General features: G+C 35.5%; 1 protein-coding gene and 1 pseudogene across 1 annotated transcript; both read right to left on the bottom strand.

The window, feature by feature from the left end:
- Positions 1-2,269: 2,269 nt before the first annotated feature.
- Positions 2,270-3,156, bottom strand: LOC148583974 (NAC transcription factor 32-like). The gene is made up of 3 exons (XM_088519075.1): positions 2,907-3,156; positions 2,494-2,801; positions 2,270-2,389 (listed from the first exon to the last, which is right to left on the bottom strand). The coding sequence occupies exons 1-3, from the start codon at positions 3,154-3,156 to the stop codon at positions 2,270-2,272; spliced, it is 678 nt and encodes a 225-aa protein (XP_088375201.1).
- Positions 3,157-6,831: 3,675 nt separating this feature from the next.
- LOC132163763 (tyrosine-sulfated glycopeptide receptor 1 pseudogene) lies at positions 6,832-9,064 on the bottom strand (annotated as a pseudogene).
- Positions 9,065-19,295: the final 10,231 nt, after the last annotated feature.

Below are 19,295 nucleotides of genomic sequence, written 5' to 3'. Positions count from 1 at the left end.
TATCGGATATGATTTTTGGATCGGAAGTCTAGTGGTCGACTTACATAAATCTTTTCTTTTCTTATCTTCTCTCTTTGCTGTTTTTATTTTATCCCTTTTGGCATAGTGAAGATCTAGAACAAATGGAATCAACAATTAATTAGTTGTAGGACCAGAAGCCCCCCATAGAATGAGAAGGATGAGGCTTCAAGAAAGGAAGGGTTTCACCCAGTACAGGACAACCGAAACTCCACTCTTGGGACAGGATCAACCCTCAACAGCAATGGCAAGAAAAGGTTCATAATGAGACCCAACACAAATCCGAACGTACCAATTATAGTAAACATTTTGAAATTAAACATTTGTACTAGAAATTAAACGTTTATAGTACACATTTTAGTCGCCCAAAAAACACAACTACAAAAACAATAAAAAAATCTAGAAAAACGCAAAAAGTTGACGATGTGTCTTCAAAACTTTCACTTGCATCTCATACCAGCCGGGTTGCTTCAATCTCCAACTTAGCCTTCAAATATTTCACCTCATTATTCAGCTTTTCATGCCTGCAATGCAAGCGATAAATAAATTTCAATAAAATCACAAATAATGGGCAAATTCAATCACAAGGTTATGTTCTTGTCGTTTGTCATTGGTGTAAATTAAAGAGTTTTCGGTTATTGGACTTTTATTTTATTTTATTATTATTTTTTTTCATTTGTGTAAACTGTAAAGCAAGTTTGGAGAATAATTTCTTAATCAAAATCACTCAACTCCTTTGTTAAATTTGGCTTGCACCCACATTGCCAACGACAAAAGGTTGGCATCCCTCTCTTTGTGGCTATTTTTTTTTTCAAGAATAACCACTACCCCAAGCCGGCCCCCAAGGCTTGCATACCCAAAATCTTTCAACCTTCTTCAAGAACCTCAATAGTGTTCATAAATACCAAAATCCTTATAAAAGCCCAAATCAAAGAAATACCCAAATCAAAGAAAAACCCTAGATTTTGCAGGTTTGGAGGTGTTTAACAAATTAACCTAAAAAAAACTTGAAGAGGAGAGAGATTGACTACTTACTGCGGGTGGAGGAGAGAGAGAGCATTCTTCAACGCCGGTGGAGGAGAGAGACCTTCGTCGTCGGTGGCTGGTGGAGGAGAGAGAGACTAGTCGCCGGTTAAGTGAGAGAGAGGGTGAGCAAGGGAAGGAGAGTGGGAGAGGGAAAGGGTTCATGGGTTTTGGGTGAAGACAAAGAAGGTGTTGTTTTGAATTCAATTTTGAATTATTTTTTATTTTTTAAATAACACGTAGGAGAGAAGTTGGGTTTAGGTTGGGTGTGTGTTGTGACGATATCATTTTCCTTCTGGTAAAGTTGCAATTAGTTATCGAAAGATGAGATACACTTCAAATCATGTGGATTGAGATCTATGAAAACTAGATGTGATCATAGTAGTTATTAATTTCTCGTTAAAAAACTAATGCCTTAAGAGGCTAAACTATGAGGCGCCTCACGGCGTTTAAATACAATGGCCGAACCTTAATTCCACCGAAGTTTCACTTGTATCAAGTAGTAGCTAGGCAGCAAATAAAATAGAAATTCCAGTTGAATCAGATAAAAACCAATTTCCTAAGCCAAAGAAAATAGGAATTCCATTCTTTTATTAAGTGGAAATGCAAACTTTAATAATTCAAGGTATTCAAACTTCTCCTTCCTCTTTCATTTTAGTTAATAATGGTAGGCTTAAGGCTTTTGTTATTCTTTGAGGTAGCGGGTGCTTGAATAACAAGGTAGCCTGCACACAAGATATGAAATATAATAACATCCAATTAGAAAAAAAGCAAACGGGAGAAGGATAAAAAAGGAAAACGAAAGCTTAGTAACACCAAAAAAAATAAAATTGCATTTATTATTTTTATGAGTTTATAAAAGGCATTCTGTGAGTCCTCAAAATTCAAATTGTTTATTTTTAAAAAAATTTAGATGGGTGAAGGAAGGAAGATGGACGTTTAGACTTTCTTCCAAAAAAAAATAATAATAATAAACAAAAATCCCTATTAGATATATAATGTTAAACAGAAAAAAAAAAAAAAAAAAAATCCCTATAATCTTCGAATCCCATTTCAAAAAAAAAAAAAAAATTAAAAAACAAAAATGTTAAACCAAAATTAACCTCCTAAATTTTCCTAAAATGTAGGCATATCATCGAATACAACTTATGATTCATTTGCAGAGAAGATCGGAAGTTGCGGGGCCCAAGCACCATTTGAGTTGCGAGATGGCAAAGATGTGGAGAATTCACGTACAGACATGAATTGGGGACTGCTGCGGTTCACCATTCAACAAAGATGTGGATTTAGCTGCCTTGATCACTACTCCCACTTTCTGATAGATACTGCATAGGACGCAGTCGTCCAGCTGGCAGGCATGGATAATACAACAAAATTTAATTGGTCAGAGAAATTAACAAATTAAAGTTAGAAATAAAATAAAGCTTAAAGAAATTAAGAAAAGTAACATACTCTCATGATGTCATGATTGGTTGGTCTGAGAGGAGAAGGATTATTGAGCCTATATTCACGCATAATCCAGTTGGTCTTCTGACCCATTGGAGGTTCTCCTTTGTAGAAAATCAGTGTTTTCCAAAACCCAATAATGGTGTTTTCCTTATCTTTAATTTGCCTCTCAGCTCCAGTTGCCTTCCAGTATCCATCACCCGCTAATCGCCTTGGACGACGACTTCCATTTGGGTACTTTCGATATCTTGGAGTAAAATAGTACCATTCCTTAATTCGATCTTCATCTTCAACTCCACAATGTTTGTACGTTTCTTCAATATATAAATGTTAACAACAATTCATTAGAAAAACAAAACAAAAACAAAAAGATCGAAGAAGAAGAAGAGGGATTTTGTTTGAATTGAAGAAGAACGTACCTGCAAGAATTTCAGGGCTGTGGAGATATATGTCGATGTCGTTAATTATCAGGTCTTTTGGGAGGGGCTGGTTAAACAGCTTGGGCTTCAAGTACTCCTCAATTAGCTGTCTCGTTCCATGGCCACTACTTATGTCGCCTAAGTCGTACAGACAACCGCAAAGAGAGGGTTGATCATCTGCAGCAGCGTCGTCGACGGCAACTGCTTGCTCTCTCTTGATATTCTGCTTCCCATTCTCAACAATCTCCATGATAATTTGACTTCTCTCTCTCTGCGGCAAGGCTACTGAAGAAGAATTCTATAAAAGCGCATATATATATATGGGTTGAGAGTTGTAGAGTACTCTCATCTCTTCTATGTAGACTTGTATTTGAATATAAAATCCACTTCAGATTATAATTAAGAGTTATATTCAGAAACAAACATGTTTAATTATCAATTATAATATTGATATTAATCATTTATTCACTCTCAGAAATTGCTATATTTTTTGATTTCAAAAAAAAAAAAAAGAAATTGCTATTTTTTCTTCTTAAATATCCAATATTGGTGAATTTCAAAAAGAGTTGGACAAAAGATAAACATTAAAATAATTGGTGATAAGATTTCTATCTCCAAACTGATTAACCGATCAAATTAAGATATATATGACAAATTAAGATATATATATATACTTTATTAAATGAACCAATTAAGATATATTAGTCAAACAATTTCAAACTAACTAATTGGGATATTGTACGTATTATTGATTGTTTGGAATTACGTTTTTTAAAAATTGCAATTTGAAAACGCAAATTTTTCTGAGTTTCAAATGGCAGATAAGAATCTGTTTTTTTTTTTTTTAAAAGGCATAATTTTAAAGGTTAAATCGTGATTTTGCTAAACACTTAACTCTATTTTAAAAATCACTTTTTCAAACAGTACATTTTAAAATCCCACTTTTTGAAATCGCAATCTCATAAATTAAGCAAATTAAATAGCACAATTTAATATTCTTAATTAAATACTCTCAACCTCTTATTAGACACGGTTTAATTTTTTTCTATGGCTTATAAACTGCAAATAAGTCACAAACAATTCAAATTGATTATTTAGTTTTAGGCCATGCGTGTAAATATTATAACTTTTTTTTGGCTTTTGTTAAATTTTTCTATAAATGTTGAAACCGAGAAACAATTCTAAAGTTCAATATATATAGTTTGACATATATTGTTTGAATTTCTTGATCATATTGTGATGGCGTTGTAAATTTTAATTTATATATACACAGCCAAAAAAAAATTCTGTAATGCTTTATTAAATGAGACAGTTAAGATATATTAGTTAAACAATTTGAAACTAACTAATTAATTAGTTTGCGTTTTTTTTTTAAAAAATGTACAATTTTCAGGGCTAAATTGTAATTTTAAAAGCAAAATAGCAATTTTGCCAAATAATTAATTGCATTTTCAAATAGTACATTTTAAAATCGCACTTTTCGAAATATAAATCCAAATTTACAATATATCTATGTAAATCATTATTCCCTCTACTTATGGTCTATTTGGGATTGTGGTTTCAATAAGTGCAATTTTAAAAATTTCGTTTTTGAAATCACTACTTTTTAAAATCACAAAGGCTAAAACATGTTAAAAAATATTTTTTTTTTTTACCAAATATTTGTTATCATGATTTTGATTTAAATTTGTGCATTTTCAAATAAGTACCCCATAGCCTGCTTATAGAAATCACTGATTTTTTTTTTCCTATTTAGCTTTTTTTATATGGGCGTTTGGGGGTTTTAAGTGGTTTGCGCCTTTAATTAGCTTATTTTAAGGGATTGACCTATTTTTTGGGCTTATTTTAAGGGTTTAAGGTCAAATTGTTCCAAAAAAATATGGAAAAAAACATGTTTTTTTTTTGGCCAACCAATGTTTTGGATTTTTATTATATATTTTATAAATATAAAATATTTAATATATATTATATTATTATATATAAATGAAAGCAGTTAGCGGTTATTACAGCTTTGCCTTACACCTAAAACAGCTAACTGCAACCGCCCTGCAGTTAGCGATTTTTTAATAATCGCCTACCAAATTGGTTAGCGGTTAGCGGTTAGCGGGGCAGGAGCCCTATCTTACATTTTGCGATATCTTAAATTATTCTTACAAAATCGTAATTCCAAACCCACCCAACATAAATCATTATTTATCATCCTTTTTTTGCAACAAATGGACGGCTGTTAGTGTTAGGTTGACATCAAAATATTTTAAGAAAGATCTAATTGGTTGCTTATATTAAGAAAGAAATTGCTAAGAGGTTTGCTCTAATGCATTCCCCCATGGGCCCCACCCATCTCCTCACCATCTTCTCTCTCTAACATCTTGGTTAACCATTGATGTACGGATAGTGGTGAAGTCAATACCTTACTCTCTCTCTCTCTCTCTCTCATATATTTACTCTCTTTATTTCCGTTTATTTTATGCACTTTAAATTAACACAAACAAATCATTCTCTTTGGAATTAAGTTAATTTTAATCTTTCAAATTTTGATAATAAAATCCTTGTAGTCCTTGAGGATCGACACCCTTAATATAGCCCTATCCTACGGGATTCGTACTATTGCAATGGGTACTTTTATAATTGATATTTTTTATCACAAAAATACCACATCAGTTACTAAATGGTAACATGTCAGAATATGACACATTACAAAATTTCAAGTAGTTACGACCAATTTTTTAACCCGTCAAAGACGTTACCATCGACACGTTACTAAGCTTTAGTAACATGTGAACACCATCGACATGTTACTAGTGGTCCGTGACCAAAAAAATATATTCTTGTAGTGGTATGTTGTCAGCACATGCAGATAGGAAACAAGGGTGTTCCTCTAAGCCAAGATGCTCTTCACATTCTACAATAAACCCTAGCTCATATCTGACTAATGCTTCCACTGAAAATGCATCATTAGAAGGTAAAGTCACACTTCCATGTGAAAATGAATTTAATGCAAGGGAAAATGGTCTTATCTCTACTAAGCAAATTGGGAAAGAAGATATTTATGAATTGAATGGAGGTTCTAGTGACATCTCATCCATGAGTACACTGACTTTGGATCAGGGTGATGAAACAATGATTGAATGGGACCCCCAAACTTAGCAAAGAGCAGAAGGTCTGGAGTCACTACTAGAGATCTGTTCAGATTTACTAAAATAGGAAAGGCTTGAGGAACTTGTAGGAGTGTTGAGACCTTTTGGTGAAGAAGAAGCTGTGTCATCAAGGGAAACAACAATTTGGTTGACTCAGAGCCTAATGAATATTCGGAAAATTGGCAATGCAACCCTAGCAGAAATGGAATTGGAATGGTTCTTCACTTGTAATCTCATTAAGTAGACAAATTTTCTAGATTTCAAAAGCTAAGTTCACTTTCATAATCTGGAAATCATTTTAAAATTTTTTACCCTTAATTTCACCCTTAATTTAACTCTTTGAAATTCCTTAATTCATATGTTTCTTGATGGATAATGAGATCTTTGACTTAAATTTATAAAGTCAATCAGTCTACTAATCAGATGCCTTTTGATAGTTGAAAATTTTGGTTGATTTGGAGGTTTAGAAGAGAGAATGATAGAGCATACAAGTGAAATTGCATTCCTGAGCACTGCCTTTTTCTTTTGTTTTCACATTTTTTGAAGAATTTGTTTGTTGTCACTCTTTTTATTATATGCATCGGAAAGCTGTGCAACATATAATTACCAAATAAGTTGGGGCTTGTCATCGCGGATCTACATTAAATGGCATGACAAACAAAGTAATCAAGATTAATTAATTTTCTCAAAGACGGTGATTACATTGAATGCAAATTGGAAATATGAAAACTAATAAAACCTTAATTTATTCAAATTGAAATTCAGGAAACCAAATTGATGACAGACTCTATAATGACCAATTGATAACAGACTCTAAAACGACCAGTATGCAATTTTAAAGAAAAAGATTATACACCTATCTTTTACATCGTCCATGAATTGGAAATATGCAACTCTCCACTTATAGTTAAGAACTAATGGACCACAAACTCCCCAGAAACCTGTAATGAAGCCAAGAACCACAATAATTGGAAACCATGGGACTTTATGCCCATTGTCCTCATCCCGAATGTCTCCCTTGTTGCTAACAATATGTGTGCACTCATGTGGAAGAGGGGGGCCACAAAGTTCAGGGTTGCCCTCATATGCAGAGGCATCAAAACTCTGAAGCTGAGTGCCTGATGGTATTGGTCCATGCAAATTGTTGTTTGCAACACTAAATTGAGATAAGAAATGAAGACTACTCAGTGATGCTGGAAGTTCGCCTGACAACCGATTTCCTGAGAGGTCTAATACTTCCAAGTTTGTGAGCTCTGAAATTTGGTTTGGGATGCTGCCTGAGAAGTTGTTATAACTAAGATCCAACTCAGAAAGAAGCTTCAAACAACCGATCTCAATTGGGATTTTGCCGCTAAGATTATTGTTGCCAACAGCAATTGCTGGTCGCATGCTTGAGAGAAAATTGCGCCATGAAGAAGGATCGAGGCCAGTAAATATTGGTAAATCCCAATGATTATTGTCTACTAGAGCCTTTGGTGACCTTAATGTTTGCAATCCACAAAATTCCTTTGGAAATTCACCTGAAATGAGGTTTTCATTTAATTCTAAACGAAAGAGCCTTGGAAGAGTAAACAACCAATTAGGAATTGAACCCGTGATACGATTGCCACCTAGATTTAGGTATTCTAGCCTCTTAAGCCTAGATAGCCACATAGGCAGTTGACCAATCAGCTGGCAGCCAGCAAAACTTAAAAGTTGGAGATTCTCAAATCCATCAAAACCAACTATAGTGTCATCACTTGGCATTGCCTCATGTAGAAAATTCTTTCCAACAAGGACTGCACTGAGTGCCTTGCAACGCATCAAAATCTTGATTGCGTATGTGATATTGGTTAACCTGTTTCCAGTAAGTGAAAGGAAAGATAAGAATTTTAATTGAAGCACCTCAGGTTGGATTTGTCCCTCAAGTTGGTTTCGGGCTAGACGGATTGCGGTCAAGGACTTGCATGAGTAAAGGCTTACTGGCAAGTTACCATAGAAATTATTACCCAAAAGGTCAATTGCAGTAAGTTGATGAAGACTTGAGAAATTAAAGGTAGAGATGTTTCCTTCAAGAAAATTGTATCGTAAGATCAATTTTGAGAGATTTGTGCAATTAGCCAAAGATGGGGGCAAAGAACCTGTTAAGGAGTTATCATCAAGGAGTAGGTGCTTTAATTTGGAAAGCTTCCCGATATCTACTGGGAGCTTGCCACTCAAGTTATTGCGATATAACTCAAGGTAAGTAAGTTTGGCAAGGTTCACAATGTCACGGCTAATGGGTCCTGAAAGATTATTGGAAGGCAAAGAGAATTCTTCCAACCCCATTGCATTGTATATATCATCAGGAAGTAATCCAGAGAGAGAATTAAAACCTGCCCGAAAAACCTTGAGTTTGGAACATGCCCCTAGTCCAAGAGGAATATGGCCACTATGAAGATTATGGGAGAAGTCGAGGAGCTTGACCAATGAAGAGTTGATGCAAGGAAAGGAAGGAATCGGGCCTGCGAGATTATTGTTGCTGACATTGAGGTCGGTCAACCTCCATGCTCTTTGAAGGAATGATGATTGGATTGTCTCGCTAAATTGATTGCTAGATATGTCAACAATTTGAATGGAGGAAGGCCAACCAGAAGTATCTCCAAATAGATTGTTGTAGCTCAAATCAAGTACCTTGAGTTGATTCAAGGACGAAAATAATCCTTTGGGAAGAGGACCCGAAAGTGAATTGTGGGATAGATTGAGGTGGGAGAGAAGTGTGAGGTTTCCAAGAAAGGGAGATATACTCCCACTGAGGCCTTTAGAAGGTAACCAAATATGGGTGACTTGACGTTTATGATCACAAGAAATGCCTTCCCACTTGCAACAATCAATGAAAGACCAATTTAGTGGAGGAGAAGACATAAGGTTGAAGGCTAAGGATGATAGAGAGTCATGGTCTTTTTGGTTGCATGCATGATTCGTGGAAAAAATACGAAAAAGAAACAAGGTGAAGAGGACATGAAAAGGCTTTAAATATGGCATGCTTCTTGTTTGATGTGCCAAACCAGGAAGAAAAATGGTTATGAAGTACATAGTCCTAAAACTACACCTTGTATATGTAGCTCTCATCTTCAACTTTTCCCAAATGGTAAGTATATATGGTCGCGTCAACTCTACCAAAACGACAAGTCAACTGATAGTTTTGCCCCACTAGCAAAACCTAAGATGGTAACCCCAACTTTGCCCATTTCCATATATTCTAACAATTTCTTTGAAAAGTATTCAAGTTCATTATCTTTTGATTTTGGCTACAAATTAAGATTCTTGCGTGTAGAACGTTTCATGAGTATGACTTGACAAAACGTTTTCCTTTCACCTATGCTTGAAACATCCCACGGCTAGTGGTGTCGTTATACCGTCCACCTCACATTGTCCCCACGTACAAATGTCACACACACATATATATAAAAAATTAAAACTGAACAAAATTTAATTAAAAAATATAACTACTGAAATAAATAAATAATTCAATAAAATTTAATATTATTTAAAACATATAAATATAACATACAATTTATTTTGTTATGCCTATGATGTTACATATTTGGTTGTCCTTTACGAGTCTTTATAATTGGTTGACAAGGTTTTTACTTTTTTATGTACGTAGATGTGCCCTTCAAATATAGTCTCTATTTTAGATTTTTTTTTTCTTAAGCAATGATCTATTTACAAATTTACTAAATCTACCTCAACACAAGTTTGCTTAGAATTTGATTGAAACTTATTGGAATCATTGGTGCTCTTCATAATCTCAAATAACTTCAATTATATTCATACAGTTAAAACATGTAACAACAAATATATATTCATAAGAAATTAATTTAATTGAATAATCGAAATAAAAGTTTAATCAATATTAAAGTTTGAACACATACCTAAATTTTTTAAAAGCAATTGGTCTAAATTATTGAAGGCTTTAAGAAAAAAAAAATGGCAAAGTGAAAGAACGACTTTAGAATTTTGCATAAGTCTAAATCGCAATTCACAATTTTGCTTTTCAATGTAAATGTATACTTGCTTTTGTTTTTAAAGTTGAGATTATTGATTGAGAACTACACTTAAGGTTTTTTTTTAATTAGCCAAATGTATTGGCCTACTGACGTGTTAAAATAAAAAAGCTAAGGCAGTAGTCCATTGACGTGTTAAGCCCATTGACCAATTGACTTGTTCAAAAAAAGAAGCTGCAGTGGTCCCCAAATAGTCCAATGACAAATTATTTAAACGGTGCGGTTAGTATAGGGAGAGTTTGTCATTGTCTTCTACCCCTTTTCATCTAATTACCTTAACCTAGAAGCCTTAAACACAGATTCTGTTGCAGAAAAATTTCGCAATATCCCAACACTGCTCGAGTCGTTGCCCTATGTGTTTTATTAGTGGGTGTCGATTGCCCTGATCTGCGGCTGAGGGTGGGCAACAGGGCATCCAAGAGATTTTCTACCAAGTATATAAAAAAATTTTAGAGGTTGAGGGGAGACCCCTCTCAACCCCCTCCCTCCGCCCCTGTCAATAATACATACATTCTTTAGGTACTGGCGAAGTTTAAAATAGGTTCATTTATTACTTTACCATCAAAATTAACAGTTTATCATCTACCAATATATCTCATTTGACACATCATGAACATCCAAAGCAATGCCAAGTCAAAAAGCTCTAAGTCATTCATAGCAAAACAAAAAACATTTTGACGTACACTTAAACTTAGAGAAACACAAAACATGATCATACCTATAGAGCAAACTTACAGTAACAAAAGATTTCAATTCTATTGATGGGGCATTGCATTGGATTGTTGAGATGAATGTTGACGTGCTAAATGAGATACTTGTGGTAGATAACATACTTTAATTTTGACAATAAAGCGATATAGGAACATATTTTAAACTAAGGCAAAACTTAAATTGAAAATCCAATGACTAAATCCAAATGATATGAAAACTTAAAGAATAGATATAATTTTTTTTTTCCTTTATATATATATTTGATTTTTTAACATCTTTTTATTATTTATAATAAGTGACACCTTGTGTGTGTGTGTATATATATATATTTTAAAAAATAATAAAAAATTAATTACATAACACTTGACAATATTTGATTAGTGTTGACGTGGCATTCTGCTAAATTTTGAACTGAATTTTAATGGAGGTACTATCTCCGTCTTTATCAAAACCATAGGTACGTACCTCCTATGATCCAAATGAAGTCCTAAAAAACAAAAAATAAAACGATAAAACCCTAGAAAGAATTAGGTATTTAACCCTCACCTAACACAAGAATCTTCTTGCTTCTGTTGTCGTCCCTAGCTCCCTCAGTCCTCGTCAATGCAAGTCGTTCTACAACAAAATTCGTTTCCCTTATATAATGATGGCTGTGACATTTGGCAAGCAAAAAGTCATGATCATGATCATGATCAGACTTTGGAGTTTGACTAAACCTCGAGTCTCTGGAGTTTGACTAAACCTAAGATGCCAGATTTTCATGCTGAAAATTGAGAGGAAAATGACCAATAATTAAAGACTAACTTGGACGGCATAGAAAATATCCCAATGACTAGGTTAGAAGTTTCTAGTTTGTAGAGTTAATGCTTGACTTCAGTAGACTTCATTGTATTGTGGAGATCGAATAGGTGTCAAAGACTCATTCAGCAGACTTCGTGGTCACTGATCATGATCAGTCACGTGACTCTCACAGCAACATATTTGAAAATTTTCTCCGTCTTTTGTAAGTGCTGAGACACGCCTTTTCCCACTTGCATCTTGCTAGGACCAAAAAAATAAAAATAAAATCATTGCAAAAGAAACTTCTAAATTCTAAAGGATTATTTGCTTACTTTTTAATGGTTAACTTTAGCAGACTTCATTGTATTGTGGAGATCGAATAGGTGTCAAAGACTCATTCAACAGACTTCGTGGTCACTGATCATGATCAGCCACTTGACTCTCACAGCAACATATTTGAAAATCATCTCCATCTTTTGTAAGTGCTGAGACACGCTTTTTCCCACTTGCATCTTGCTTGGACCAAAAAAATAAAAATAAAATCATTGCAAAAGAAACTTCTAAATTCTAAAGGATTATTTGCTTACTTTTTAATGATTAAATCACCATTTATTTCAAAAGTTTAACCTAATAGTAAGAGGTTCAATTTATTCATTGAATCACTACTTTAACACTAATATGTGAAGCCAAATACGTGAAATATTTAATTGAAATGAAATGAATTAACGGAAATAGGGTTCAAACTCACAACCTCTACTTTAGTACTATGTTAAATCACCACTTTTGGGATAAGTGGTGATTTAACGCTAATCTTGTGGCTCTTAGAGTCTAGAATATTTAATATTGAAATAGGATAAATGATGGAGTCAAAGTTCGAACTCAAGATCTTTGCTCTAATATCATGTTAAATCACTATTTATTCTAAGCTTAAGCTGATCGATAAGAAGAAGTAAATTTAATTAATACTTTAACAGATATACTGTGCGTCTTTAGTCAAAGAATATTGGTTAATACTCTTCTTTTTTTTTCTTGGAATAAATAATATTGGTTAATACTAGACAATTCAAATAATTTACCAACACGTTGATCAAGCATTAGGCTCTGAACAAGAAAAATAAAAAAAAATAAAAAAGATGTACTGTTGTCAGATTCTCGTTGTCTGTAGTGGTCTCAGATAGTTACATTTTATTGTTCTTGTAAGCCATTTGATTCCAGAAATTAGCAATACAAAGATTCTTCCTTTCGCAGATAAGTTGAGAAACCCTACATCTCTCAAGTGATATAAATTTTGGCTGATTTGGAGGCATATTAGAAGAGAGAATGATAGAGCATACAAGTGAAATTGAGTTCCTGTGCACAACCATTTTGTTCTGTTTTCACATTTTTTGAAGAATTTGTTTGTTGTCTCTCTCTTTTTTATTATGTATAGAAAATCTTGAGAAACTGTCACAATAACCATTAATAAATGGCATAAAAAACATTTATAGTAACCAGATCATTAATTATTTTATCCACAATGGGGATCACATTGAAAACAAATTGATTGTGTTAGGGAGAGAAACACCAAATAAAAGTAAATTAATATACGTATTAGAACACCACTTATAGCTCAAAAGTCTAAGCTAATGAGCTTGGGTCCACTTATGTATATTAAGTACTATTAATCAATGTGGAACACAAGCTTCACAAGTGCATACACAACAGATCGAAAATATGAAAACTAGCAAAACCTTGCATTATTCATATTTAAATTTGAGAAACCAAATTGATGACAGACTTTAAAGCAACCAATATGCAATTTTAAAGAAGAAGATTATGCACCTATCTTTTACGTGGCCCACGAATTGGAAATATGAAACTCTAGAATTAGACACCTCTTTTGTAGTGACGGTTTTTAGCCTAAACCATCATAAAAAAAACAATCACTAAACATCAATTTTTTTGTAGTGTCACCACTTATCACACACACACACACACATATATATATATATGAGTCGAATCACTCTTTAGATCTAGTCTAGAATTGCGACATATGGCGTGAACCCATTTTTTTTTAAAGGCTAAACCGGTTTTTTAAGAGTGGACCGCTTTTTTCTTAAAAAACCAGTCATTAATTATATTTCAATAGTTTTCCATATATAAACAATAAATTATTCAATAAGTTAAATACTATTAATTTCCGAATCAAATAAGGAAACAAATAATATAAATCAAATTATTATGTAGTTATACGTTTAGTCAATTTAATATGTATATTTTTTTCGAAGAAAGTTTGTAATCTTATTGAAGCTCAATTAGAGCAAATCAGGAGAGAAGGGATATATCCTCCTCCCTAATAATACCACCAATACATGATGGAATACAATGCCACCAACATTTGTCAATGACATGGGTACAAGCCTCCTTTGCTAAATAATGGGCAGCAGAATTTGCTTCCCTCATAACATGCACAAAACTTGACAAAAAAAAATCATTCATATGCCGTTGCACATCTTCCACAAAATGACCATAGATGCTATCACAGGCTCCATAGGAATTTACTGCCTTCACAACCGTTAGAGCATCTCCCTAAAAAATAACACTTGAAAATCCTAGCTCCTTTGCAAAAATCACGGCATGCAGGGCTGCAAGTGCTTCAGCCACTATAGGCTCCACTACTATCCTTTTTTTAATCCCACATGCAACCAAGAATTTACCTTCTGCATCCCGTGCAAGTAAGCCTAGGCCGACACTAGAATTTCGCCGGTCTATTGCAGCGTCCCAATTCACTTTGATCACGTTCACCGTTCACCGGGGGGGGGGGGGGGGGGCTGCCATTTGACCATTTGAGATTGTCGAATTGCACTGTCCGGCTCCTCAGAGTGTGCATTTATCCTCTGAAAGTGCTCCAAGTCAGCAGATGCATTCATGAATACTTAAGTTGGAGAAAGAAATTCACCCTCATGGACAACTGTATTACACCACAGCCATATATTTCTAGCTACCACCGCAAATAGTTCCAAATCTTGCTGCTCACATCTCCCAATCAGCTCCTCAAACAGCTGCACAAAGTTGGTAGTTCCACATTTATTCTTTTGTAGTTTCTTTGGTCCGTAGCTCCACACATCAGACGCGGATGGGCAAGACCATATAAGATGCTCCACACTTTCTTCTTCTAAATGACATATCGGGCACTTTGGTGAATTGATCACCCTTCTCTTGAACATATTGGCTTTTGTGGGGAGAAGGTTGTGGCAGGCTCTCCACAAAAACATTTTCACCTTGTTAAGGACGTTTAATTTCCAGCACACTTTCCACATCTCACACCCTTGTCCCTGCTTCGACGCTTCCCCCCTTGTCTCGGCTTGCCATTCAACAACAAGATGATAAGCACTTCGGACTGAAAACTGTTCATTAGCTGTACATCTCCAAATTAATTTGTCTTTAGGAAGTAGAGGGCTGAGGGGTATATTATTGATCACTGCAGCCTCCTCCTCAAAAAAATTTGCTGAAATTATATTGTTCTTCCACCTCCCCGTAGTGACATCAATAAGGTCGTGCACCATGGAGTTAGCCGCAAGAGTTGTCGGTGGGGATTGAACAGAGTAGGTCGTTGGTCTTGGTAACCAACAATCACCCCACACCCGAATATCTTTCCCATTCCCTACCCTCCATATTGCCCCCTTCTTTATGATTTCCTTTGTTAAAATTATGCTCCTCCAAGCCAAAGATGGCCTTTTCCCTACTTGAGCTTCCATAACCGTCATCATAGGGTAGTATTTAGCTTTAACAATCCTTGCCACCAAAGATTCCGGCATTTGTACCAATCTCTATATTTGTTTTGCTAAGAGTGCTTTATTAAATAAAACCAAATCTCTGAACCCCAGACCCCCCTTTGCCTTAGCCATACTCATCCGCTCCCAACTCATCCAGTGAATTTTGGACCCATTCTCCTTGTGCCCCCACCAGAACCTCTGCATAAGCCTATTAATGTCCCTACATAGAGTAGTCGGTAGTAGAAACACCGACATACAATATGTGGGGATGGCTTGAATGACTGCCTTCAGCATTATTTCCTTTCCGGCTTGAGAAAGAAAATGAACTTTCCAACTTTGCAACCGATCCCACACTCGATCCTTGATATTCTTAAAGGCTTTTGATATCGATTTTCCCACCAGTGTTGGAAGCCCTAGATATTTTTCATATTTTTCTGTGGCTTGCAATCCAGACAGCCTGGTAATCTCATCTTTTTTTTCACCACTAGTATTGCGGCTAAAAAATATAGAGGTCTTGTATTTATTCAGTTTCTGTCCCGAGGCAACCTCATATTTGTCTAAAATCTTGGTGAGTCGTCACCATTCTACTGAGTTAGCCTTACAAAAGAGAAGACTGTCATCCACAAAGAAGAGGTGGCTAATTCGTGGACCCTTTTTGGATGTAGGTACCCCTATAATTACCCCATTTTCTTCTGCTTTACTGAGCATGAAGCTAAGAGCCTCAGCACAAATAACGAAGAGATAGGGGGACAGCGGATCACCTTGTCTCAAACCTCTCTCTGGAATTATATGGCCCACCGGTTGTCCATTGACAATAATGGCATAAGTGACAGTTTGTACACACTCCATTATCAATTGGATCCATCTTGCAGGGAACCCCATCTTACTCATAACTGATTCCAAGAAAAGCCATTCCACCCTGTCGTAAGCCTTACTCATATCCAGCTTGATTCCCATATAACTTACTTTACCCCACATTCTGGAATGCATGGTATGTAGGGTTTCGTAAGCTGCTAATATTTTATCTGTAATTAAACGCCTTGGAAGGAAAGCACTTTGAAAGGGTGAAATTACATGAGGTAAAACCTCTTCGAGCCTATTAGCTAAGACTTTTGAAATAATCTTATACATTACATTACATAAACTAATAGGCCTATAATCCAAAACATTCTTGGGATTATTATTTTTTGGAATCAAAGCAATGTGTTTTGAGTTAACAACAGGTTCCATAACAGAATATTTGAAAAAATTTAAGACTGCTTCACATACCTCAGGACCTATGGTACTCCAATGTTGTTGGTAGAACCCAACTGTATATCCATCCGGTCCTGGAGCTTTTAATGGTGCCATTTGTTTGAGGGCAACTACAACCTCCTCCTCCTCCACGGTGAAATTTGCCAAAAGTTTGCTGGCCATGTCATGGGTCACCTTCTTGTCCACTGTTGCCACACAATCATCGATATAATGGGGCCTTGCTAAAGTGAATATATTTTTATAATAATCCACAAAAGCATTTTCAATCCCATCCATTGTTAACCACTCCTGCCCATTTCCGTCTGATATCTGAGATATCTTATTGCGAGTTCTCCTCTGCGTGGCACACGCATGGAAAAACTTCGTATTACGATCGCAAATTCCGAAGCCAATTCTCCTTAGCTCTTTGCCTCCATTTTATATCTTCTTGTTCTAAAAGCCCATTCACTTCCTCCTTTAAAACTTTTTCAGCCTCCATGTTTTCGTTCCCTGCCACCCCCTGCATATCTTCAAGCTCTTTTGATTTGGCCCGGATAAGATCCTTTGTTGTTAGGATAGTTTTTTTAACCCAACACAAAATAGATCGCTGACATGACTTGAGTTTTCCATGCACATTCTACAGTGGGTTCTCACCTCTTCGGTTCGCCCACCAACCTTTCTCCATTTCATTTTTGAAATCTGGATGGGACTCCCAGCTAGCCTCAAAGCGAAAATGTCGACCAACTCTTCTCCTGCATCCGACATCATCAACAATGAGGAGAAGTGGATTATGGTCCGAATTACGTCTTGCCAATACCTTCACTACTGGGCATGAATAAGAGAGAGCCATGCAGGATTTGCAACCGCCCTATCCAGCCTTTCTTGCGTGAAACCATCATTCGGTCTACCATTTGTCCATGTAAACTTTGGCCCTTGGAAACCCAAGTCACTAAGCATACAGTCCTCCAGAGCTAGCTGAAACTCCTCCATTTGTCAGTTGGTTTTAGAAATAGCCCCATATTGTTCTGAAAAACTGACTATCTCGTTTAAATCTCCCATGCATAACCATGGAATGGGAGCAAATGTAGAAAGATATCTAAGTAGTCCCCAGGCTTCCTTCCGTTTTGCAACCTCGGGATGGCCATAGAACCCTGTAAATTTCTACTCCACCCCACTTGCATGTATGCGTATAATTGCATTGATATGTCGTCGGCTGTAGTTCTGCATCTCCACATTGAAATTATTCTTCCACAAAAGAATCAAACCTCCGCTTTTCCCAATGCTATCCACGACGAACATATTATCCATCCCTAGTTTGATTCTCAAAAAATCAACATTCTTGTCATGCACCTTGGTTTCCATAAGGAAAACCATCATGGGTTTCTTTTCCTTCACCATCTGATGAAGGTCCCGAACTGTCCAAGGGTTCCCAAGCCCTCGGCAGTTCCAACTGAGAAGACTCATAGGTGATGGCGGGGCTGCATAACAGCCACCGCCAAAGCTTCATCATGCAGGTTCCCCTCTTCCCCTTCTCACCTATTTCTTTTTTCTATAACCCGATACTCTCCCCCCCCCCCCCCCCCACTGTCCAGATTTTTCCTTTTCCCCGAACCAGTATCCGTCTTACCATTACACATGAGCGCCAAGGCCCCCAAATTGCATGTATCCTGCTTTGTAGTCTTAAAAGCCTTTGTTTTTTTGCTTTTTGACCCACTCACAGTATTGCTGCCTTTTGCTTGTGAAGTCCCGAAGACAAAGACTGGAGACCCCACATTTTGGCTTCCAGGTGGGGACATTGCACTACTGCCTGCTGGCCCACTTCTCCTAGGCCCATCCAGAGCATCATTTTTATCCACCATGGCCCAAACTATCCACCACTGGCTGACATTGCACTACTGCCTGCTGGCCCACCTAGGCCCATCCAGAGCGTCATTAATTGCGTTAATTATATTATAATCCATGTATTCTTCTTGCTATTTTTTTTTCTTTAAACTATTAATTTTAAATCATATATACTTATAAGAACAAAGATTTAATTTTTTTATTTATTTAAAAAGGTGAGATATATTTTTATGCTTCTTTTTAACTTATAATGAAAAATGATGTGTTTAAATTTTAAAATTAAATTATAATAAAGATTAAGTTCAATACTCTCCAAACAACTATAATTGAGTACTAATTGTATTTGTAGGTTGTTTATTTTTTCAATTTGTACTTTGTTTGAAGGTTTGTTCTTTGATAAAAATCGAAACTTCTGAATTAAGATAATAAATTGTTTGGATTTTTACTAGGCTAATGGAAGATTATAGGTGTTTATTTGATTCTAATGTTGAGTGAAATATTTTGTTTAATTATTTTGCTCTGTATTTGTTTTAGTCTAAGGTTTCTATTTAATCAAAAATTTCGTTACTTGAATTTATCTTTGTGTATCTATGTATAAATTTTTCACGACTGTGAGTTGATTATTTTTAGGGGAAAGTCCACATACCTCCTATTGAATTACCATCCAATTGACAATATATATTGGGTGGCAAATAGTACATGATTTTTGCCACGTCAAAAAAATCAGTACTTGATTTTTAATCAAAAAAAAAAGTCGACTTTTTTTTTGATTAAAAATCATGTACTGATTTTGACAAACTTTCAATTATGACAATGTCCCCCCCCCCCCCCCTCCCCCCAAACTACTAAAAGTTGTCAATGTTCCCTCCAATGATGAAACTACCATTAGTAAAATAAAAACAA

Source organism: Corylus avellana, chromosome 8, assembly GCF_965113065.1.
Source record: "Corylus avellana chromosome 8, dhCorAvel1.hap1.2, whole genome shotgun sequence".
Taxonomy (NCBI): domain Eukaryota; kingdom Viridiplantae; phylum Streptophyta; class Magnoliopsida; order Fagales; family Betulaceae; genus Corylus; species Corylus avellana.
The sequence above is the reverse complement of the archived record's forward strand: the minus strand, read 5'-3'. Positions and strand labels throughout refer to the sequence as shown.